We start from the raw sequence: 24,735 nt of genomic DNA, 5'->3' as shown, positions 1-24,735 counted from the left end.
TTGCAACTGATGGAAATCTGCTCACTTCTGTTCTGTAACTTAGTGTCTTGTTGATGATTTATTTGTTCGGTAGCAGAAACTATGACAAATTGTGTGAGGCAGCCTCATTTACTTTTTAGCTGCTATAGCCCTGAAGAATTTACATGTAAATGCAACTGTGAATTTTTTTTTTTTAAGATTTTATTTATTTATTTGACAGAGAGAGACACAGCGAGAGAGGGAACACAAGCAGGGGGAGTGAGATAGGGAGAAGCAGGCTCCCCGCTGAGCAGGGAGCCCTATGTGGGGCTCGATCCCAGGACCCCGGGATCATGACCTGAGCCGAAGGCAGACGCTTAATGGCTGAGCCACCCAGGCGCCCCGCAACTGTGAATGTTTTACATTTCGTAAGCGTGCTGCACGTGTTTTTGTAAGTTAAGTGACATTTTTATAGATAGACTGAACTTAAAGCTCTGCCCCCACCCCACAGGTTATATTCTTCTGAAATCCTCAGTCTGACAAGCTGTGTTTTCCTGACTGCCAAGTGGGAGAGTAAGTCTCTATTTGGTGTTTTTCTTCTCTCCTCTTTAGACATGCAGAGCAGCCCACACAACCAGTTCACCTTCAGACCCCTCCCGCCGCCGCCGCCGCCTCCGCATGCGTGCACCTGTGCCAGGAAACCACCCCCTGCAGCCGACTCTCTTCAGAGATCAATGACTACCCGCAGCCAGCCCAGCCCAGCTGCTCCAGCTCCCCCAACCAGTACACAGGACTCGGTTCATCTGCATAACAGCTGGGTCTTGAATAGCAACATACCATTGGAGACCAGGTACTTGAGCTATTATTGATCCCAATAACTTAAATATTGGCAGAAGATGATTCCACCGAGTGCAGAAACTCATTTCACCGTAGACATCTGCAGAGACACACGAATGCACACGGAGATGCACACCCAGATGCCTGGGCAGAAGGCAGACCCCTCTGCGGGCACAGGAGCGCACACAGGCGCACACATCTAGACTCGGGCACACTCACCGACACAGACCAAAGCAGATTCACGTGGAAAGATGAAACCACAGGTGCATAAACACCCCACAGGCAGCCACCCCCTAAAGCATATGAAACGAAGCAATTATCTAAACTATCAATGTGTCCTCCGTGTAAAAGGCACTCGCCCCTTGTTTTAGGAAACTGCAACATTACAGGAAAATCCAAACACAATTGGAGGAACAGTGACAATTTGGATTTTATTGTAAGATTCTTTCAAAAAGTAAGTTGCCTTCAAACATTTTTAAAAAGGATTCGCTTCATAGATTGGAGGTCCGTGTGTACTTTTAAAAACTCGATTCTGCCTCTAGGGTGCTGTTTGGTCTTTTGACAAAAAAGTTTGCCTCTATTTTCTGGCACTTCACATATTTAGGTTTTAAGATTCACTCTTTAAATCTTCGTCATGGGATTAAAGTTACAGTTCTAGGTCTCCGGGTCATAATAGACTTTAGCACTAGAGGCGATTAAATGAGAAATTATTCATCATTTCTAGACACTCCCTCTTAAATTAAAAATTACAACTTCCTATTAACATAGACATTACCTAATAAAACATATGATTTTGTTATCTTTTAAGTTCAAGGACTTCCCCTTGCCTTATTTAGATCTACTACCAAAGCTTTTTCTGAACACATTTGTATGTAAACAATGGGTATAATATATCACTTGATAAGCAATGTGTGCTGTCAACTCTGATCAATTTCCATCCCAATATCTGGGAATTGGAATGGAAAGGGGAGGACTAATAAACCCACATTATAAGACTGCTTGTTTGTTTTTGTTTTTTTTCATAGCAGGTTAAGTTATATGCCAGGCATGGCATCAGTGTATATGTCACCACCAACAAACTGAGAGCATTATGGCTCAAATCCAGGAAACTCTATATCATCCATCACTACTAGATTAAATAGATTCATAAACTGATATTTCTGTTATCTCCCAAGAGAAAATATAGCAGTCCGTTCTGATGGTGAAGATAACCCAATTAGAAGTGTATGAGTGATAGTGTTTGTGTATCATTTCTTTTTTTTTTTTTTTAATGAAAGAGGGAGGTGAATGAGGTGAGAGAAGCAGAGAACAATGTGTATCTTTAAGGAGTTTTTGCGAATGTTGGTGATTTACTCACTCCTTTTTAAAATTTATTTACTCAAAAAAAATTTATTTACTCACTCTTTTAATTCTTTTGTGGCGCTTGGTGATAGAGAGCTAAGGAAACAGTGGGGCAATCTGGTTATCTAGTGATCATGACAAGCAAAACACACTCCTTCCCTCTAAGAAGCCCAATAACAGGAAATCTGGAAGGAGGGTGGGGAATGGGGCTCAGGCAAAAGGAAAGAGAAAACTATTCTTATTTGAAGTGTACATCTAAGCGTGTTTGTACAAACTGCACCCACGGACCTTCTGTATCCATGCAAGGAATGTATTAATTGGTCTCAGCTTCATAAGACGCAGAGAAGAACATAAGTTTTCATGTGAGATTGTGCAGAGAGTACCTTTTTAGTACGTTTGGGAATATATTCAGTATCACAAAGATGAATTTTTTAAAAACCTAGAAACCCTATCAGCTTGATGAGCTAGGATTTCCCAAATATATATCCTTTGAAATGTTTGATTCACATGTAGTCAGTAAAAGGTAACTCTGGGGGCGTCCTGGCACATCGTCATGAGCCTCAGCTTCCTCATCTGTAAAAATGAATGTGGAAATGCCTGTCTCAACATGTTGTACAGATGATCGAGCTAGTGTGGCAGAAAGTGCCTCGTACATTGCAAAGCGTTATACAACTCAAAGGTAATGCTGCTATAAAAAATAAAAATTTAAAAAAATACTATTATCCTTACTAAGTGGTCACCTGCCTCTGCTTAAATAGCTCCAAAATAGGTGATTGATTTATCCCAAAGGCATTCTATTCCATCTCGAGCAACTACCGGAGGATTCTTATTGAACCCAAATCTCTTACCTCTTAACTCTGCCCATTTCTCCCAGATCTGCTTCTGTGATCTCACAGAATAAATAAAATCCCTCACACACCTGACAGCCCTTCACTCTTCCTGATCCTGTTCTTCTTTGACCTGCATGTTTCCCCAGTTCCTTCCCCAGTTCCTCACATCAGCTGGTTTCAAATCCTCCATCCTGGTCTCTTTCTTTAGAACACAGTTCTAAACTGCTGACTGCACTGCTCTTGAAGTGTCTTAGCCAAGGCTGAATGCAGGTGGGGGTTTTTATTAGGCTCCCTGGTCACAGGGAGCAGAGTTCATTCAGGTTGCCTCAAATAATTGAGAACATCTTTTCAAGATAAAGTAGTCCCCCCGCCGCCTTATTGGCGGTTTTGCTTTCTGTAGTTTCAATTACCCACTGTCAACTGTAGTCTAGAAACAGATGATCGTCCTTCTGACTTATCGTCAGAAGGTCAGTAGTAGCCTGATGCTGTGTCACAAGGCCTAGGTCATTCCCCCACCTTATCTCATCACATAGGCATTTTATCATCCCCCTTCATCACAAGAAGAAGGGTGAGTACAGTCAGGTATCTTGAGAAAGAGACCACATTCACGTAACATTCATTATAATATGTTGTTATAATTGTTCTATTTTACAATCAGTTATTGTTGTTAGTCTCGTACTGTGCCTGATGTATAAATTAAACTTTATCATAGGGATGTATAGGAAAACATAGTATATATAACGTTTAGTACTATTCCTGGTTTCAGGTATCCACTGGGGATTTTGGAATGTGTCCCCCTCAGATAAGGGGGGACAACTGTATTCTCTCAGTCAGGTGAGGCCAGGGGGAGAGAAAGGGCCATATGATTAAAAAAGAAAAAAAAAAGCCTACAGCGTGGCCACCTATGGCTGCCCCTTGAGCAAGGGTTGGGAACAGAGCTGATGTACCTTAGATGGAACCCTCAGCAATCACCATGATTGACTTATTCCAAAATTTGTGCTATGACTGACAATTGGTTGTCTCCTTTGTTCTTTTTTTTAAAGATTTTATTTATTTATTTATTTATTTATTTATTTATTTATTTGTGAGAGAGAGAGAGAGAGCACAAGCAGGGAGGTGGGAGCAGAGGGAGAGGGACAAGCAGGCTCCCCAATGAACAGGAAGCCCAATGCAGGGCTCGATCCCTGGGATCATGACCTGAGTGGAAGGCAGATGCTTAACCAACTGAGCCACCCAGTTGCCCCTGTCCCCTTTGTTCTGACTAAATATTTCCATTAATGCTGCCTACTCCAATATAAGCTTTTTTGGTGGCTACATAACACTACTGATATACGTTGAGAACACTTAGTAACTGAACTCTTAAAACTTCTTAACAAGTTCTGAGGCTAAGCCACCTTTCTTTTATTCTAAAATTAGATAGTTGGAGATTTTTGTTATTTATTTGACAGAGAATGAGAGGGAGAGAGCAACAAGCTTGGTGAGGGGCAGAGGGAGAAGCAGGCTCTCCACTGAGCAGGGAGCCTGACACGGGGCTCGATCCCGGGACTCCAGGATCATGACCTGAGCTGAAGGCAGACGCTTAACTGACTGAGCCACCCCGGCGCCCCTATAGTTGGAGGTTTTTAACTCTGTGTTTGGGATGGGGGGTACAGGTGGAGATATGTTTAGAGCCTTGATTTGGCTTAATTTGATTTTACCTTGTTAGCCTGTGGAGATGTAGTTGAATTCAAATTCTGCTATACAAAGTATTTGCATTGTATTGCTCCCATAACTGTGTCATCTGTACTTTTGTTAGGTATGCTCTCCTCATTTCTTTTTTTTTATTATTATTTGTAAGTCATTAATAAAAATGCTATTTAGGATAAGATCAAGGTTGGAGCTCTGTAGCACGCCACTGGAATCCTTCCTGTGGGTTGACACTTGTCCATCAGGCAACATTCTTTTACTAGAATACCACCCACATTTCTCCATCTTGTTTACAGGCATATCATGAGAGACCTTGTCAAATGCCTTGCTGATACCCAGATACAGTATGCCTACATTTTTACTGATCTGCCAATCCAATAGCCATGTAAAAATAGGTGAAATGAGATTTGTTTAACATGACTGGTTCTTAGAGAATTTGTGCTGCCTTCTCATGGTTACTATCTTTTTTTAAAAGTGCTTACAGATCAACCTTTTAATAACATGTTCTAGAATTGTGCACTCAGTCAACATAATATCCCTTGATCTAGTCTAAGGATCCCATGGACTTCCTGTTCCTTTTAAAAACCAAAACCAGTATGCTGTCTCCAGTCCTCTGACACATATCATCACACCACGGTCCTGAAACTTTAACAACTATGAAATCTTTGAGACTTGTCACCACTCTGGGGCAGAATTTTAATTCATTTGGAACAGTTGAGCGCCTTCTCATGAATGCTTTGACTATCTTAGGCTTCAATTTATGGTTACAGATGTTTACTTTACCCTTTTCGGTCTCTGATCATTCTTTTCCACAACGAAAGTGAGTCATTGAGAAGGCCTCCCTGATCTCGGTTATCCAGTAGCATTGCATGAGTTGTACATCTATCCTATCCATGATCTTCTTGTTCTAAACCTATATCTAAAAAAAATTTATGTCGTCTTTAGCAGGTTTTTTTTTCAAGTTTCAGGCTCATTTGGGGTATAAACCTTCTTGGCATTATTTTCATCACACCCTCTTAAATTTATTTATCCTTGATTTTCATCTCTTTCTTTTGTCCCACGTTCCTTAGAAATGTAAACTGAATGGAGAGCACCCAGTACAGGCATGCTGGTTTCAATAGGCAACAAACCTTTCCAACTCTTAATCCATCTCCTTGTTTTTTAAATGTCTCAGGGCATGGAATCACACCGTCTTCACTTTAGAAAACTGCTTTCCTAAAGTCTAAGATTTTGCTTCATAATGTACTTATGGACTCTAAGCTACAGTGGTTGTTTTCTCAAAAGGTTCCTATCACCTTAACTCACCAGTTTCTCTTTTCTAGTCGGTGAGAGAAGCCAGTCTTATATTCTCTACCTTCTCGGAAGTAGAGTTTCAACAAGGGAGGTTAAAGACCTTTCATATATTTGCCTTTAGTTAAATGATACATCTAGCAGATGTCTTTGGAGGTGAAATCACTCATGTTTGCTACACTTTACTCTTAGGACACTTTCGTTATCTATGTTGGAAATGAGCATCCATTTCTTCCACTTGGGCAAGTGGCTTATTGGAGATTCCCTGATCCACCATCTATTAGCTGTATGAACTTGGGCATACTGTGTTAACACTGCCAAGCCTCAGTCTTCTCATCTGGAAAATAAGGATGATAGTAGCAACCTATTCATAAGGCTGTTGTGAGAATTAAAGGAGTTAATATCTGCAATGTATTTAGAGCAGCCAGGCACAGAGTAAGCACTTTGGTGAATGTTAAAATGATAATAACAACAGTAATACACAAGAAACAACTCTACTTTTGTCCTTATTTTTGTCTTCATCTAATTAAAGATGTTTCTACCCTTATGTTCATGCTTTCCCCAGGTAAACACAACATCATTTTGCTTCCTCTCTTAGTATGCTTTTAAATAGAACATACTCTTTTGCCACTGTCTTCGTCCAATTGGGCTGCTATAACAAAACGCCACAGACTGGGTTTTTTAAACAGTAAGCATTTATTTCTCACAGTTCTGGAGGCTGGAAACTCAGATCAAGGCACTGGCAAATCTGGCATCTGGTGAGAGCCCACTTCCTAGTTCATAGACAACTATCTTCTCTGTGTCCTCACATGGCAGAAAAAGCAAGGGAGCTCCCTCGGGTTTTCCATTCATAAGGTCCCATTAGGGAGATCTCCACCCTCATGACCTATCCACCTCCTAAAGGCTCCACCTCCAAATACCAACACACTGGAGATTAGGTTTCAACATGTGGGTCTTGGGGGGATACATTCAATTTCTAGCAACCACCAAATTCCAATCATTAGAATCATTCCCTCCCTTAGGTTGTGATGGCCCATGTCCATGAGGCTTTGTAAGACTGCCCTGTGGTAAATCTTCAGAACAGCTTTCAAATTGTTACCTGCCTTGTGTCATTCATAGAAATAATTCCCCCACTACCCAGTATATTCAGAATTATGTCCTTCCCTGAGTCCTCCCTTACTCAGAGATCAGCCTTTCCAGCTCCACCTCTAAGCCTTTTCTTGGATTATCTTTTTTTGTGGTGGGATGAAAGGAGTGTCTTTTGCAACTGAGAAAGATGGACACATCGCCAAGATCGAGATGGAGAGTCTGGGTGATGTGCATAAGCGTATGTGCTCAAATTACCGCTGGACTAAGCTACTTCATATAGTTGTGAATTGGGACACATTACTTAACTTCCACGGGCCTCAATTCCCCATCTGTTCTGTGGAGAAAATGACAGATCATCCCTTGTGTGGTTGTTCTGAGAACTGCATAAGATAATCCCTGTAAAATGTCTGCTCAGAGCTGGGCACATAGAAAATGTACAATAAACAACATTTTCAATATAAGAGCGTGGCACTGACATGCTGGCAAAGAGAAGAATTCAGAGTCACGACAGTTCCAAGGTCAGAAGTAGCAAACCCTGGTCAGATTTTGAACCCAGGCTGTAGGGCCAGGGTCTTTACATTCAACCACTTTCTGTAGTAAAGAAGGCAAAGTGAAATAAATAACAATACCATAGTGCTTTATTAACTTTGAGTAATTCCAAGGTAGGAACACTTGGAGGTGGTAGATCTAACCCTGAGGAAGTGTTGAGGTAGGGAAATGGGAAAGTAGAAATTTTTCTGAGAAAATGGCCTGAAAGTAATTTACTACTAATAATAAATAAAATTAATAATAAAATCATGAGGCAGCAATAGGTGAAAAATGGAGGAACAGGCATTCTGGAAAGAGTGTATTATACTCAAAGGCATGCATGGTGACCAGTTATCCATTCAGTAATATTAGGCATTATCCTTTCTATTCTTCCCCTCCCTCTTCCTCCATTTGCCATTTATTTTTTTTTTGAAGATTTAATTAATTATTTGAAAGAGAGAGCGCTCATGTGCAAGTGGGAGGAGGGGCAGAGGAAGAGTACCTCAAGTAGACTCCCTACTGAGCGCAGAGCCTAACTGCAGGGCTCCACCCCACAACCCTGAGATCACGACCTGAGCCAAAATCATGAGTCAGACGCTTAACTGACTGAGCCACCCAGGCACCCTCTCCATTTGCCATTTAAACCCTTTCTGGTTTGAGAACAAGTATATTCCTTTTAATACTAATAAGAGATAATCATTCTGGAACCAAAGTCCATACTTTTTAAGCTATGATCCAGAAATCAAAATTTCATTCTGAAACTCCTGCTGTTAAATTGCCATATTCTCCTTCCTTATCCAGAGACTTGTCCTTGGATGTACTTCAGTTTGCAGATCTTTTATTCTGATTCTTCTCCAGAAAGTCTCTCTTCCCCTGCCTGTGGGATGAGCCTCAATCCCAAAGTGGTTCTGTACCTTTAGTGGTACAGTGTTGTGCCTTCTTCATGAAAGTTGGAAGAGTGATTAAGAGTGTTGATTGTAGAAACCAACAGATGTGGGTTTGAGTTTCAATTCTGCTCCTTATTACCTGTCTATATTTGGGCAAATTATTGCACCTTTCTGAACCTTAGTTTCCTGACCTTAAACCTGGGTTAATAACACTCATTTTCATAAGGTTGTGACAAGGATTATTTTAGACCTCACATGTGATTTACACTCATTTTAGTTTCCTCCCTCTTTCTGTTCTTCCTCTGTGGCATATTCCTCCTTTCTCTATTCCATTGGCACTGGCTTTTGTTCCATTCTAGCTTCTCAGAATCCCAAATTAACCACTTTCCTTTCTGTATTGCTCTCTCTATTCTGTCCACACATTCTGTATGTGAGTAGATTGCTCTGCCTTTAACACAAGGCTAAATGGAGTAGTACTCATTTCTGTCAGGAACTCAAACATAACCCATTCCCCAGAGAAAACTGGGACAGTTCTCTTAGCTTCTTGACCTCTTCATCCAGATTTACTTTGAAGTGGAATTATGGTCATTTTTGGAAAATTGTTTCCCTTATTTACTCTCTTCGCTGTCCCTCAATTCAAACTCCTAACTCAAAGTTTACTTGATACTCTTACTCATGGGGAATTTTTGGCCAAGTATTGGCTCTAGACCTTAACTTGAACCAGCTCTCAGAAATGATGATGGACATTAACCATGATCTATTCACCATAATGAGTCCTACTCAAAGATTTTGCTGTGATATTTAATACTATTGAGGACTTGGATTTGATATTAACATAACTGCTTCAACTCACAAAGACAAATCGGAATTGTGTGGGGGAGTCATGCCTGGCCAGAAGAGGGGGTAGCAAGTATTTTCATTGACTTTTAGCATATTCTGACAGATGGCTGTAGCTTGGGATGAGGCTAACTGCCCTTGCTGACTTTAGGCCAATGTGAGAGTCAACAGGGTTATTTTGACAAAAGAAGAGCCAGGGCCATTGATGGAGGAGATGTTGGCAAAGAATGGAAAGAGAAATGAAATCTATATGACCCATGTTCGTGACCAGACTTCTAGAGCTGGTGTCTATCTTGGGGAAATAAGAAGAAATAAATACTCATTAGTAGTGATGGCAGTGATTTAAGTCTCTATGGAATAATACTCTTTAAATATTAACCCATAAGTGTAAATTCTCCAGTGGTAGTTATATTTCTTTGTTACATAGTACTGCTAAAATACACCTAACATTTATAAGTAGGATTTTTTCTTTAGTACATTTGCAATGGAAAAATAGATTTGGAGACATAATTTTTTTCTTTCAATAATGACTAGAGAAAAAAAAAGCTCAGAATGTACATATTCAGTGCTTAGATCCAACAATATCTCATGCTTTAATCCTTTAACAGCAATGGGGTTAGCAAAATCTATCTTCAGCCACAGATTTAAAGATTCTTTTTAAGACAGGAAAAGACTTCGTAGAAGTAATCTATGCCCTGTAAATCCTGTTTACTACAGATGAGCAGGAATCAACCAAGCTTTTCAGCCTACACCAAATGATGGATGTGGAATATGTTGAATTTACATGAAGGAGAATTCTGGAGCCTTAAAAATATATTTTACATATTGAGAGTAAAAATAGATCTACAATAGTCTATTGTGCTTAGGCAGTGAAGAGCAGTATTTTGGAGATTATCGTGATACAGTCTCTAATCACTTTGGTGGTTTTGATTTGACTATTTTTAGTTTCACTTTCAAAGTATAAGCCATAGGCAAACATAATGTGTTTCATTTTATAAGGAAAGGAAATTTCACCATAGGTGAGATGAAATCTGGTGTTAATATGGAGAAGATTTTTTTTTAGCAATTCAAATGTGAATCTAAACAGATGTTTTGGGGGAATTTTAAAAAATGAGTTGATTGGTGAAATATGTGAGTGTAGCAAACCAAAATTAAATTTTATTTTTTTAAAGATTTTATTTATTTATTTGAGAGAGAAAGAGGCAGAGGGAGAGGGAAAAGCAATCTCCCCACTGAGCAGGGAGCCTGATACAGGGCTTGATCCCAGGACCCTAGGATCATGACCTGAGCCAAAGGCAGACACCCAACCAGCTGAGCCACCCAGGTACCCCCAAAATTAAATTTTAGAGGAATCTCTGTACCAAACTTTTTGCCTCCCATCCATCATATATATTTACCTACCCTGGGTTGTATATTTAAAATAGAAATATCTGGTTTTGATCAAGAGAGAAACTAGTTCTTAACTTCATTGACTACAAAGTTACTTATCCAGTTAATCGTAATAAATATTTTCATTGCCATGTCAAGTTAATAGACACTTGTCTATTTTACTAGAAGTATGAAATATATTTGAAGTAGCAAAGAATGATTTTCCAGTTATTCTCCTTATATTCTACAGAGGTGTGTGTTTGTGTGTGTGTGTGTGCGTGCGCACGTGTGTGTGTATCAAAGACATTCTACTAAACATCTCCCTTTGGGAGAATCCAGCTGGTTCTTTATTAATTCCACAACATAAAAATGTTTGTAGCTTTAAAAGCAAAAGATAAGATCAGGTTAAGTCTTGAGGTCTTTGAAATGTCTGTAAGAGTTGTGAAAGTGTGGTACTGACTATTCCATTTAAAGAACAAGAAAACTCAAAAAGATTTGCCCCCTTTGGCAAACAGATAAGCAAATAAACAGTAACATCTGCTTCTCCATCCTGTTAATCTTTTTTGGTGTGATATCTGAGGATATAAGAATGTGTATAATGTGAATATTTTAAATGAAAAACAGTTCAATATAAATACTATGATAAATTAATTCTAGCATAAATAGGTTTTTGCAAATTTTGACAAATATTTGTTGAGTGCCCACCATGGATCAGCCAGTGTCCTAGTTGCTGGGGCTACAACAGAGAACAAAACAGACAAAATCTCTGCCTTTATGGAGCTTACATTTTAGTGGGGGGGCCAGCCTTTATCCTCAAATTTAATTATATTGAGGCTAATAATATTGCAGGACTAGGGGTCTATAGATGTAGTATGGGAGAGGGAGGAGAGGAGTCAAAGATACCTCTTAGAAGCCTTTCTTTACCTGCCTTCACTTCCCCACAGCACCTTTCATAGAATTTTCCCTTATCTGTGGGCTAGCATTCTGTGCATATGTCTGTGAAGACCTTATTCCATTGTATATTTGCACTCTCCAAATATTTTATTTACTTGTCTTTATTCTCTGTTGCAACTTGAGTGAAAGACTATGTCTTCTTTTTTTGCTTTGATTCCTCAATGCTTAGCTCATATTGTTTAACAAAATTTTTGTAAGGTATATGGACAGACAGAGTAACTGAGCAGGGAATTACAGATGGAGTAGATTTCTGAAATCAGAAATAGTATTTGGTAGAAGCAGACAATGAGTTTTGTTTGGGAAATATTGAAACATCCATGTGGGACATCCGTATTGGAAATGCTCAATATCCAATAAATAGTTGAAAATAAGGATCTGGGTCCCAGGAGAGAAAGAAAGAGAAAGTTTTTCTCCTATCACCTACCAAATGCTTGCTACGTGCTGAACATTGCATCAAGCCATTATCACATTTATTCTTAACTTATATTTTTTTAAAACTGAGGCTTAGAGAAGTTGAACAATACGTTGCAAGGGCAGCAGTTAGTATGTAACGGAGCTAGTTCACTCCTGTGTCTGTCTGATTCCAGAGCTCATGATTGACATGAATAATGGAGAGTTTCATAGGTAGACATAATAATTGAATTTCCATGAATGATGGAGGAAGTACTGAAAAACCTAGACAGAGTTTAGTGCAAGAAGAAGACCATAAACCAAACCATCAGAACACTTACATCTTAGGAGTTCATGAAGGAAAACAAGCCAGCATAGGTGACTGAGGAGTAATCATGAGAGAGAAGACACAACAGAAAAATTTCAAGATCATCATCACGGTTTTCAAATGCTTCAGAGGAGTCAACTAGAATATGGATGAGAAGAAACTATTCATTCTGTCAACTACAGACTTGTTGACTTTGAAGCAGTCAATTTCAGTAGAGTGATGAGATTTAAGCTAGACTGAAGTGGGTTGGAAGAATTGGTAAGTGGTAAGAAAATGGAAGTGGAAGGTAAACTATTCTGAAATAAAATAGTAGATTGAGAGGAAGCTGAATTAGAACAAAACTTTCATATAAATTGGAAGGAGGAAAAAACAGAGGGGGGATTCCATTCAGTGTGGATGTAGACAGTAGTTACTAGGAGAGCAGCGTAGTTGACAGAAAGAAACCAACAGACCAAGCTGGAGATCAAGATTCCTTACTGGTAACAAATACGGAAACTTGCAGGAAAGGGCACATAATGCTGAAGACCACCTCATGACCCCGCACAGTGCTACAAGCTTCCCAGGTTGCCAGGTTTCAACAAGGGCATACAGCTGATGATGCCACCACCTCTGGGGAATCATAAATCCCTTAAGGGTAAGAAGTTTGCTTTTCCTATTCTTATACTAGAACATGGCATTATATCCTTGCACCCTTATTTAAAGTTGGCTCAAATATAAGTCTTATTTCCAAGGGCAAGCAGCTAAGATTGGCCAACCCAAGATTAGAATTCAGACTTCCTGTCTCCATCTGGCATACATGAAACACTAGGCAGTCCCCTGTTGCTGATGAAGATACTTAATAGTGATATATGTACACACAGGGCTTTCATTGACATTATAAAAGCTAACTTATGATTATTTCCAATTCAACTATCAAAATATCAAGTATAACATAAAAACACAGATATCATTGATTTTTTCCTTGTGTGGCATAATATTACCCTCCCAAGTAAATTGACTTTCTTCTGGAAGAAAATATTCACAATCTGCTATTTCCCCTACCTTTCGACTAAAATAACTGTTCTTCTTTAAAATCTATAACAGTCTTATTCTTCCACATTTTGTCATTTACTATACTGAATAGTATTTTATGGTAACATGACTGGTTGCTTTTTAGTAGATGCACTTGCAACTAAATGCTTTTTCTTATTTGCTATCTTCAAAAGACTCAGATTTTAGACAATATGTATTGTATATATGTGTGTGTATGTCTGTGTGCAAATGTGGTCATATGTGCTTATGTATGTGTGTAGGTATAAGTTTCTGTTGTTCAGAGCCCTTTCGCTGGTTGTTTCATTTTAAACTCTAAACAACCCTGGGAAGGCAGGCATAACAGAAAGAATGCCCAATTTAAAAATAAGGAAACTAAGTCGTGGGAAATTTTACTAATGTGTCCATGTGGCAGTTTAGAGCAAGAGTTGGGACTAGAATTCAAGTTTCCATGCAGCCAAGCCAGTATTCTTTGCACTCTAACAGTTTGTCTCTGGAATGTAAAGAACCCCAAGTTACCCCTTTTTGTCTTTCAGTGAATATTTATAGTTCAGCTAAATATCCCCACCTGGAGATGTAATCTACATTTTATTCTATTCATATTAAAATCTTGATGAGCCTAAATGCCCAGAAAACTGGGGGTTCTAGTTAATTGGATTTGGTAGATAGCTTAAGGTTAAATAGAACTTTTAAAAAATTGCCATTCTTGTTGAAAATCATTCTTAAATATGAATCTACTTTCCATTTTAATCCAAATGATCATAATTTAATCTATTATAATTGAAAATCTTACATTAAGTTGGAGTTGTCATTCTGAACATGATTTTTTATTGTACAGCACTTTGGATGTAGAAAATATTGTAGAGTGAACAAAATGTCTCATGGTCCCACGATATCCTTTGTGAATTTTGGTTGGCCCCTCGTGAGTAGTTAAAAAAGCGCTGGATTTCGAATTGAAAATCTTGAGCCCAAGTCCAATTCTGCTACTAAATAGTTGTGTGAACTTGATAATGTCTCTTTCTTCCTCTCCAACCTCATTTTGCACAACAGTCAGGTGAGGGAATAAAGCTAAATGGTATTTGATGTCCTTTCGGCCTTTACTTTCTCTGTTTTTCCGTAGCTTGCCTTCTTGTCATTTGCTCTTCCACTGAAAGAATCCTGTTCAGGTTAGCTTTCCAGTTAGTTGGATTCTAATGAATTGCAAGATTACAGATTCTAGGTGAGGTCCCCTAACAAGTCAGATAAATTGAAGTTAAGCAGTCATGATTCCTTCAAAAATTCCAGTAGCCAAGAGGAAATGAGGAAGACACTGCACATCCCTGTCTGTCAGGGGGTAATGGTAATGGCAGACAAACATAGTTAGGAAACCAATCATAGGCCAGTACAAGACTTAGTCTGTGAACATGTTTTACTCGATACACATAGGTGCTCAATAAAAGTTTATTAAATACATGAATTTAAGAACAAAACCCTTTATAGAGACAGGATTCAGGATGTAACACCTTATAAAGAAGTCTACCTTGCCTTGGGTCATATTGTGAAGCCCCCGATTTTTCAGTATTTTCTTTCAAGTTGTCATTATCTGTCTAATTAAGAAATAAATATAACTTTATTTTATGTTTCTTATTCAAAGATAAAAACACAACCTGGATTGGGTTTAAGTTCCAAACAGCCATTTCTATACTCCATCCTGTGAATCCATGATGATATTTTTTTCTGAGTACTGACAATGATGCAGAGAGAAAATAAGTTTAGATTCAATATTATATTTGCCAAATAGAGATGTGTATTTAGAGGTCAGAGGAGTGAAATCATTATACTCTTGAAGTTGACCTGACCTTGTTTATCTCCTTGTGCTGTCCCTGAATAATTAAAGCAAACCAATGGCTTTCTTCTTTGCACTCTTGAATCCACGCTGCAGGGAACAAGGGAAAGAATATTTCCCTGGAAGGAAGGCCTGTTTTCCACAGATTCTCCTGTGTTCAAGTGGAATTATATTTTCTGAGCTTTAGAGCATGGTACAAAGCTAAATTTGACTGTTTCTTAGGTGACCTAACCTGAGGGGGGTTAATGTTGTTTCAATCGCTATGATTATTGTATATTCTGCATGTTTTAATCAATATTTCAGGGTTTGGATTTATGCCTTGTGACAGTTCTTGAGAGGTACAATTTGAGCAGCAATTTTAAAAATTGAAAGTAGAAAATGTTTTCTATTTTCCATATCTTACAAAGATTTCCTTGTTTGGTCAGCAGGAGTAAAAGTTGGAGATAATTATGAGTGAGTTGTATGTGCTCTCTGGCCCCAAGGTTCAGGGTATTTGTTTGGATAATAGACCAATCCCAAGTGCACATAGCCTCAAGGGAGGAACAGCTGTGAGCTTGGGAGGACGATATGATCATGAGTGACTGGTAGAAAATCTTTTTTCTGAGAGTCTTATAAAGAATGACAGATTCCCTCCCATAGGGATGCTGAATGCTTCAAAACTGCATGCTCCAATCAGAAGAATAGTTTTAGACCATTTCTCAACCTCACTGTGGCATTTCAGGCTGTATGATTCTTTGTTGTGGGAGCTGTCCCATGCATAATAGAATGTTTAGCAGCATCCCTAGCCTCTTACCCACTAGATGCCAGGAGCACCCTCCCCCTATCGTGACAACCAAACATGTCCCCAGACAATGCCAAATGTCCCTTGTGGGCCAATTCATTCCCATTTGAGAAACGCCATTTCAGACTAATGGAGAGGCAAAATCTTTTGTTTCCTTCCTGCTCACTTTACTCAAGACTCTAGCAGTTTCTTTTGTTCCCTTCCCATCTTCCCTCTTCATATTCCTTTCTTCCGAAGGCTTTGTTCGTGGGTTTAGATAATTCTCGGGTTTATAGTATAATTTGTGTTGGAAACCACTGCTATAAGTTGAATGTTTGGATCTCCCTAAAATGCGTATATTGAAAACCAAGATGATGGTATTAGGTGGGGCCTCTGGGAGGTGATTGGGTCCTGAGGGTAGAGCCCTCATGAATGGGGTTAGTGCCCTCATGAAAGAGACCTCTGATTGCTCCCTAGCCCCTCCCGCCCACCTGATGCCCACAGCAGACTGGGGAACAGTCTGTAACCCAGAAAAGGCCCTTTACCAGAATCCTACCATGCTGGCACCCTGATCTTGGACTTCCAGCTTCCAGAACTGTAAGAAATATATTTCTGTTGTTTATAAACCAACTGAAATTGATGGTATTTTGTTATAGCAGCTCTAATGGACTAAAACAACCGCTAAACTTAAATCCATTTAGCTCTAAGATCTCCCCACCCCCATCAATTGGTTTCCTTTTCATATAGCGGTAACTCCTTATATAATTTTATCTCCAATTAACTTGTCATATCCTGCATTTCTATGTGAAAGTCTTAAGCAAGAGGAATGTATTTTTGATACATTGAATGTGTATCAGTTTGTATATATACTAAATTGGTCTGTTTCCTGGGAATGCAAAAAGCTGGGGAAAAAGCAGCATATCACCGCCAACTATTTGGATCAGATCTAGACAAGGGAGCCCCAGGTGACCTCCAAAGCCACTAACAAATGATCCTCTACCCTAGCATATATAGCCATATCTATCTATCTATCTATCTATCTATCTATCTATCTATCTATCTATCATCTATTTATCAAATTTCCTTTCTTGTTCTATTCCTTTTTCTTCTGCACTCTTCATTCTCCCTTTGTTCACTCTTTGTTCTCTCTCTCCTGAGTTTACTTTAGATCTACACTACTCTTGGGCATTTCGTAGCTCTTCTGATATTGTTCTGTGCTGAAAAGCTTACAGAGCCACAGGAGCCTGAAAGAAAATGGCACATTTGGGAAACCACACATGAGAGGAGGGCCAGAGCTTAGGGGGTATTGGAGACAATGGCAGTAGTGAGGTGGGGAGGCCTGTGGAGACCAGATAATGCAGGACCTTATAAAGTAGTACACCTTCATTCCCAAAATAGGAAAAACACAAAAAAGAAAAGTAACTACAAATTCCACTACCCAAAGATAGTTACTGTTAAGATTTCCATGCTTTCTATGTTAAGAAAAAAAAAAAAGAAGAAGAAGAAGAAGGTAGTGGGAGGGGAAGAATGAAGCGGGGGAAATCGGAGGGGTAGATGAACCATGAGAGACGATGGACTCTGAAAAACAAACTGAGGGTTCTAGAGGGGAGGGGGGTGCGAGGATGGGTTAGCCTGGTGGTGGGTATTGAGGAGGACACATTGTACATGGAGCACTGGGTGTTATGCACAAACAATGAATCATGGAACACTTCATCTAAAACTAAGGGTGTAATGTATGGGGATTAACATAAGAATAATAAATAAATAAATAAATAAATAAGATTTCCATGCTTTCTTCTAGATCAGATCTCTGTAGAGTAGGAATTTAGAGTTGGAGTTGTTTTTGTTTTTGTGTGGGAGGGCACAGCACCCAGCTGTGCTTGTGCTGTATATATGATTTCTGTTTTTTTTCCCTCATGAGACATGGAAAATTGTTCATTGCCTTAGAAATTATTTGGTTAATGGAAACAGAAATGCTTTAAAACTAAATCAAGTAAAGAGGAGGTTTTTAAAAATGATACAGGATAATCTCCCAGGGAAACAAAAGGACAATGAGTCCAGCCATGCCTAAAGAGAGGTGGAACTCTCTTCATTGTTCTTTTGCTTTCTGGAGCCACATGATGTCTCATTACTGTTTCTTTCTGCACATATTCTCTCTTCTCAGGCTTCATTTTAGATGGGATTTGTTTATCTGTTCCCCTGTCATGTTGTAACTCCAGCTCTGGCTCAGCATGACCTTGCGTCTTGACTTCCTTAGATGACTGGGATTCTGTGTCCAGATTTCTGAGAGAGGGAGAGGGAGAGGGAGAGAATACGATTGTCTCCAAGGTTGGCTATACAATTCTGTTGCAGTTAACTCTGGCTGCAAGCAATGTGGAGTGGGATTGGGACAGTCATGGATAAGTGTGTTCTGTCCAGGCTCTGCTGAGAGACAATGATCAGCCTAATATGCTTATGTGGTTGAAAATTCTTAATATGACATCATAATATTCCATGGAATGAATGTACTAGGCTCCTTCCATATTTGAGTCTAGTCTGTCAGTGGATGAGTAAGGAGACTGAGGATCCTTGGGTGGGAAAGTTCTAGGTGAAAAGACTGGAAGTATCAGACATCACCTTTGCTCACACTTCGCATGAGCCAGAACTGACATGACCACACCTAATGGAAATTGTTACTGGGAAATGTAGTCCGTGTGCCCAGGAAATAAGGAGAACATGGATGCTGGTGAGGAACAGACAGCTTCTGCCTCAGGCCACTTCTTTGATTTTGAGGTTGATATTTCACAAGACAGCCTTGCCTTTTGTCAGTCTGTCCCTCAGAAAAATGTTAGACTGGATACATTAGATGACTGATTTGAGTGGCATTTCTTACTTTATGGCATTATAAAGCATTTTTGCCTTCAATGTACATGTATGAGTAAGACTTACAAACCATTGAAAGCTAATGTAAGGCAAATGTTGATCACCAAACACTCTTCAAAATGTGCATTAGAATGATAATCTGTATTTTCAACCTGAAGAGCTTAGTGGGAAATGCTTATGTTCTCTCCTTATTGTACTCCTTTGAAATACTCTTTCTTTAAAATCAGGTGTCCTTGCTAATAGATTACAATTCAATTAAAACAAGTCATACAGAAACGTATGCTATGTCGACTGGCTCATAAAATAAATGAGGAAAATGCATATCTATAGAAAATGAAGATGAATAAAAAAGTAATCAAGGCGTAGAATACTCTGCCCACTACCGACTTCTCTAAAAAGAAAAATAAATAAATAAGCCAAGTAACCAGTGAAACGAATTCTATAAAACCAGCAGGTTGCTCTGATAGGTAAAATTGGGAATAGACTTGGAGTTTTTGTAAAGAGAAATATAATTTAAATTTTTTCCAAAATCAAGAATTTTTTTTTAAAATCCTAGGAAATTTGGAGTCTGGTTTAATTTAAAACATGTACCCATAAATTCTGCCTTGGTCACATGTATATTCCCATTTAAAATGGTCCCTGTTGGGAGATGAACTACTGAAAACTCTGGGGTGACATTCCACTATTCCTTCATGGAAATGATGTATACAATCATAAGAAGATTGAAAATCTCACCCACCAATAGCTTTTTAAGTTTTTTCGAGTTTGAAGAGAGATTACAGCTTTCACAGCATACCTTAGGAACTAAATTACTATTAAGTATAAAGAAAATAAAAAATTGGTAAGCTTACTTATCTGAGTAAATAATTTTTATATATTGGCCTGAGCCTTTTCATACAGGAACATTTACATTAATAGAGAATATTAATTTGATATTTACCCCTCAACTGGTATAGGGTTTTTTAATAAAATTTTTTTAAATTAAAGTTACATCTACAGAGCATGGATCTAACTTGGAAAATGAGAATGAGAGTGTGTCTTGAAAGGGCATTATTATAAAGTAGAGGATGATTATTTATTTTAATTTATTTTGGGGTCTACTAAAGCAACTTGATCAAACAGAATATGTAATATTTTCTTTCTCCAGCCTTTATATATCTATGTCAGAACACCTAGCTCCAACTTACCTCTAAATATCCTGTTACGGAAATGTTTAATTTATATAGGAAAGTCCAATACACTATTACATAAAAGATATTCTAAAAAGGGAGACATGACAATTAGCTCACTGTGTACCCTCCTGATATCATTTTGTCATTTCTGTAATTTTAAGACTTGAAACAAATATTTCCATAAAAACATCTTCAGTGGAATACTAAACTTATATATATTCACTTTGAGAAGAAAATGCCAAATGATCATGTGAATTAAGATTTTGTTACATTAGTGATTAACATTATGAGTGATTAACATTATGAGTGATATCAGTGATGCCATGAGTTAATATGTGCACAGTGATTAAGTAAATGGGTTTTATTGTTCATGCACGAATTTAAAAATATTTATTGAGCACCTACTGTTTGTTAGGCACCATTCTAGATGTAGAGGATACAGCAGTAAATAAGACAGACATTCCTACTCTCATGTAACTTACATCTAGTAATCAACAAAACTGAAGTAGATTCCCACCTCTGTCACTTACCAGCGTGACCTTGGGAAATTTATTTAACTTTAATAGCTGATTCTCAGCCTCCTAAGCTGTAAAATATGCATAATATCACCTTCCTTTATAGGGTTATTGTGAGGATTCAGTGAGAAAGAAGCACAAAGTATTTTAGCGGAGTGCCTAACACATAGATGTGGTTTAGTGTATGGTCGTTGCTGTTGCCATTATTATTAGCAGCAATTATTTTTAATTATTAGTATTTTTTATTAACAATAATTCTTTCACTACCTAAATGTCTTACAAAAAGAGATGAAATATGAATCAACTATTTCTTTGATTTGTTCCTTTTAGATTATGTGAAAACAAAATGAAAGCTTATAGTTGTCCCTTTACATTCAATAAACCAGGAGATATTTGCTCACAAGTGAAACTTATTTTAGGGTTCCCAAGCCTCATTCATTTTGCACAGTGAATCAAGATCCTTTTAGAAGAAGCAAAAGCGTCATTATATTCATTGAGTACCTTTGAAGTATGAGACAAGGTACATAGAAATTAGGACTTAGTCCCTGCTCTTAAGGAATATACAATACAGGCAGGATGGATATTCTGATTAAAAGACGAGTGGGAATAATAGCCACAAAAAGATTAAAAAACAACAACAACAACAACAACAACTCTCCTGTTAGCTACTAACTACCCCACTTGCAAAATTACAGTATCAGTCCAGACCATAAAGCATTGCCATTCAAGGATAAACTGTAGAACTAATGCTTAAACCTAGAAAAATGAAGGCTTAGATAGGTATCCTGAAACTCTTTAAAAAGAAAAAAAATCTTAAAAATTATAAACAACATGGAGAGGGTATAGATTTTTTTTTATAAACACTTAGTATGTAATGTTTGGAGGGGATATATGGGCAGGGGTGGCTTAAAATTTGGAAGAAAGAATCTTTGAGCAAATAAAATTAAATCCTCCCTTATGTAACTGTTAGGAGAGAAATACAATTTGTTACCCCAGGAGGTTGTCCAAGCTGGTAATTCCATTGAGGTTCAAGAAGAGTTTGGATAAATACTCTTTGGGGGAGTATTTATCCTAAAAAGGAGCATCAGGAATGGGCTACAAAAGACAAACTAGAGATGTTGAGGTTGATAATCTTGACTAGTAGCCACACTTTTCTGCAAAGTAACACTAGGTGTTCTTGTCAGAGAAGAAAATGGGGCTGACCCAGCATGGCATGTTTTAAAATTTTTCTCATGTTTTTGGAGGCATAAGAACAAATACCTATGAATGGACATTTCTCCAACGATGATACAAAAATATGCAACAAGCCTATGAAAAGATACTTAGCATCACCAGTCATCAGAGGAATGCAAACCAAAACCACAATGAGATGTCACTTCACACCCATTAGGATGGCTACCATCAAAAAAAAAAAAAAATAGAAAGTAACATGTGTTAGCAAAGATGTAGAGAAAATAGAGCCCCTGTGCACTATTAGTGGGATTGTAAAATGGTGCAACCACTATGGAAAATGATATGGAGATCCCTCAAAAAATTACAAATAGAGGTGTTGTATGATCCAACAATCCCACTTTTGGGCATATACTCAAAAGAATTGAAAAAGGATCTAAGGACATGTTTGCACACCCATGTTCATAGCAGCATTATTCATAATAGCAAGAAGTGGAAGCAGGCCAAATGTGCATGGATAGATGAACGAGTAAAGAAAATGTGGTATATACATGTAATAGAATATTATTCAGCCTTGAAAAGGAAGGATATCCTGTCCTTTGCTACACATGAGGTACCTTCAGGACATTATGCTAAGCGAAATAAACTACAAAAAACAAATACTGTATGATTCCACATATATGAAGTATTTCAACTAGTCCAATTCATAAAAAGAGAAAGCAAAGTGGTGGTTCCCAGGGGCTGAGGGAAGGGGAAAAAGGAAATTGTTTAATGGGTATAGAGTTTCATATTTGCAAGATAAAAATTTCTGGAGATCTGTTTCACAGCAGTGTGAATAAATGCTACTGAACTGTACCCTTAAAAATAGGATGGGGGCATCTTGTTGGCTCAGTCGGTAGAGCATGCAACTCTTGATCTCAAGGTCGTGTGTTCAAGCCCCACGGTGGGGGTGGAGCCCATTTGAAATACAAAATAAAAATAAATAGGATGGTAAGTTTTATATTTTGTAGTTTTTTTATCACAATAAAAATGCATTTAATAATTTTTTTAAATGAATAAATGTCTAAATGCCACAATTCTATCTGAATGTGATTTGACCATAATAACTTGACTCAAGGCTTTTTCATTGCAGTCTTCTGTTTTATTTTATTTTCTTAAATCACCCTCAGCCATGAACTGGAAATAAGTTGAATTCCTTCTTCTGGTTATAAAAATGAGTCAAATGCTTATAGCTAAGGGAATACAGGTTTAGATATTCATCTCATAATCATGTTTAGAAGATGTAAAAGAAAAACTTCATCGGTTATTTATGCATCTGTTGTTAGAAAGCTGTAGATTTCTGTCTATTTCCTATAGAATTTTAAGTGCCACATTAAATCACATTATTTAGTGCTAACAGATACCCTCAGAATTATGTAGCGCGAGGGGTTTGAAAAGAGAGAGTACATTTTCCCCTTTTTTATAGATGATTTTAAAATCCTTACAGGAGCATTTATTATATTCCCACTTACCACCACTGGGTCTCATCAGTCTTGAAGATATTTTTTTTTCAATTTCCTTATATGCCCATTTCCTTTTGGCAATATCTTGCTTTTCCTTTTTAAATTTGAACTTGAATATTAAAACAGATGCAAAGGAGAGTACTACTTACACATAAACTCTTGAACTGCATTTTTATCATTTGCTCTGTGCAAAAAACCCAATTGTATGAAATTGATAGCAACATTTTAGTATATCCTCAGGTCCCCAGGGAAAAGCAATGTGCTTAGACAGATGATCTGATTTTATGAGCACATAGCTGAAGTCTAGTACTGTGCATTTGTCTTTATGCTCCTACTTTTTTCAGGAACTATGAAAACACATTTAGGCAGTAGTTTCACTTTCCAACAATGGACTGTAAAGCCTTTGACAATACATAGCATTTGCAGTGCTGTTTTTCATGATCCACATCAAAGTATAGATCACTTGAGCATAGAATCTTAATCTCAGCTTGTTAATAAGAAAACAAGAACCTTAGTATATGAACTCATTTTATTATCTACCCTCACTGAGGACTGTGATTTGGATTCCACTCAAATATGAATTAGTTTAAATGTTGCTCTGCTGCGACTGCTGAATTTATTCATTATGCTGTAATATTTTACTTATGAAACTGCATTTGGAAATCCTTTAGTGTATATCACGATGAAATTACAGTGCTCAGGGATATTGATTATTGCTTGTAATTGCCATCATAATAGCCAACAATTCTCTGTCTTTCTTTGTCTTTCTTCTCCCCCTTAATGATATACCAAACCAAATCAATATCCAACATATGGGGCCACTTACATTGTCTCGAAAATCCGATTGTTCTCCTTCATAAATATGCAAAGGATCAAAGATTTTATCCCCAATCACTGGGCAAAAAGCACCCCATACTGCTGGGTTTCCCTTTTATCCCACAGGAACATACCAGGGTGTCCCTGTGCAGGACTGGTTATACCTAAGTGACATTTTGTCACGTCCAGAGTAACCGCCAGGTGGTGGTAAGGAAATGGGGAGGCTGCTCCACTCTGCTGTCCGTAAAGCGCTATATGTCTTGCTCACTAGTAAATTAGATAGCTAGCGGGGGAAACATAGGCTGGGAGCGCTAACCAGATGGTAAAGAAGAAATTCACCTCCTTATAAATGGAAGAGACCGTTTCAGGGACTAAAGAGGAAGTACCTGGGTGGCTTAGTCGGTTAAGCGTCTGCCTTTGGCTCAGATCATGATACCAGGATCCTGGGATCAAGCCCCACGTCAGGCTCCCTGCTCAGTGGAGAGCCTGCTTCTCCCTCTCCCCCCTGCTTGTGTTCTCTCACTATCTCTCTCTCTCTCTCTCAAATAAATAAATAAATAAATAAATAAATAAATAAATAAATAAATAAATAGCAAGTACAATTAAATGGAAGAAGCATAATGCTGCAAGTCACTTTTTTGGTATATTTATCCTTATTTCTGCTATATACTCTTTCTCCATTCTGAGGATACGTTAGGTACTTTTAGAAGCAGCAATAACTCCCTTACCTTCTTAACAACTGAAGAGTAGCTTCATTGTAA

General features: G+C 38.1%; 1 protein-coding gene across 1 annotated transcript in view; it reads left to right on the top strand.

The window, feature by feature from the left end:
* Nucleotides 1-24,735, top strand: part of TENM1 (teneurin transmembrane protein 1) — a 785,963-nt gene that overhangs the window by 453,208 nt on the left and 308,020 nt on the right. The window contains exon 6 of the mRNA XM_054509125.2: nt 571-808. Coding sequence (XP_054365100.1) covers nt 571-808 — 238 coding nt within the window. The remainder of the gene's footprint in view (nt 1-570; nt 809-24,735) is intronic.

The sequence above is a fragment of the Mirounga angustirostris genome, unplaced genomic scaffold, assembly GCF_029215605.1.
Source record: "Mirounga angustirostris isolate CCGP_5_RB_7025 unplaced genomic scaffold, mMirAng1.0.hap1 SCAF_11, whole genome shotgun sequence".
NCBI lineage: Eukaryota > Metazoa > Chordata > Mammalia > Carnivora > Phocidae > Mirounga > Mirounga angustirostris.
Note: the sequence above shows the minus strand (reverse complement) of the source record. Positions and strands in the feature narration are given on the sequence as shown.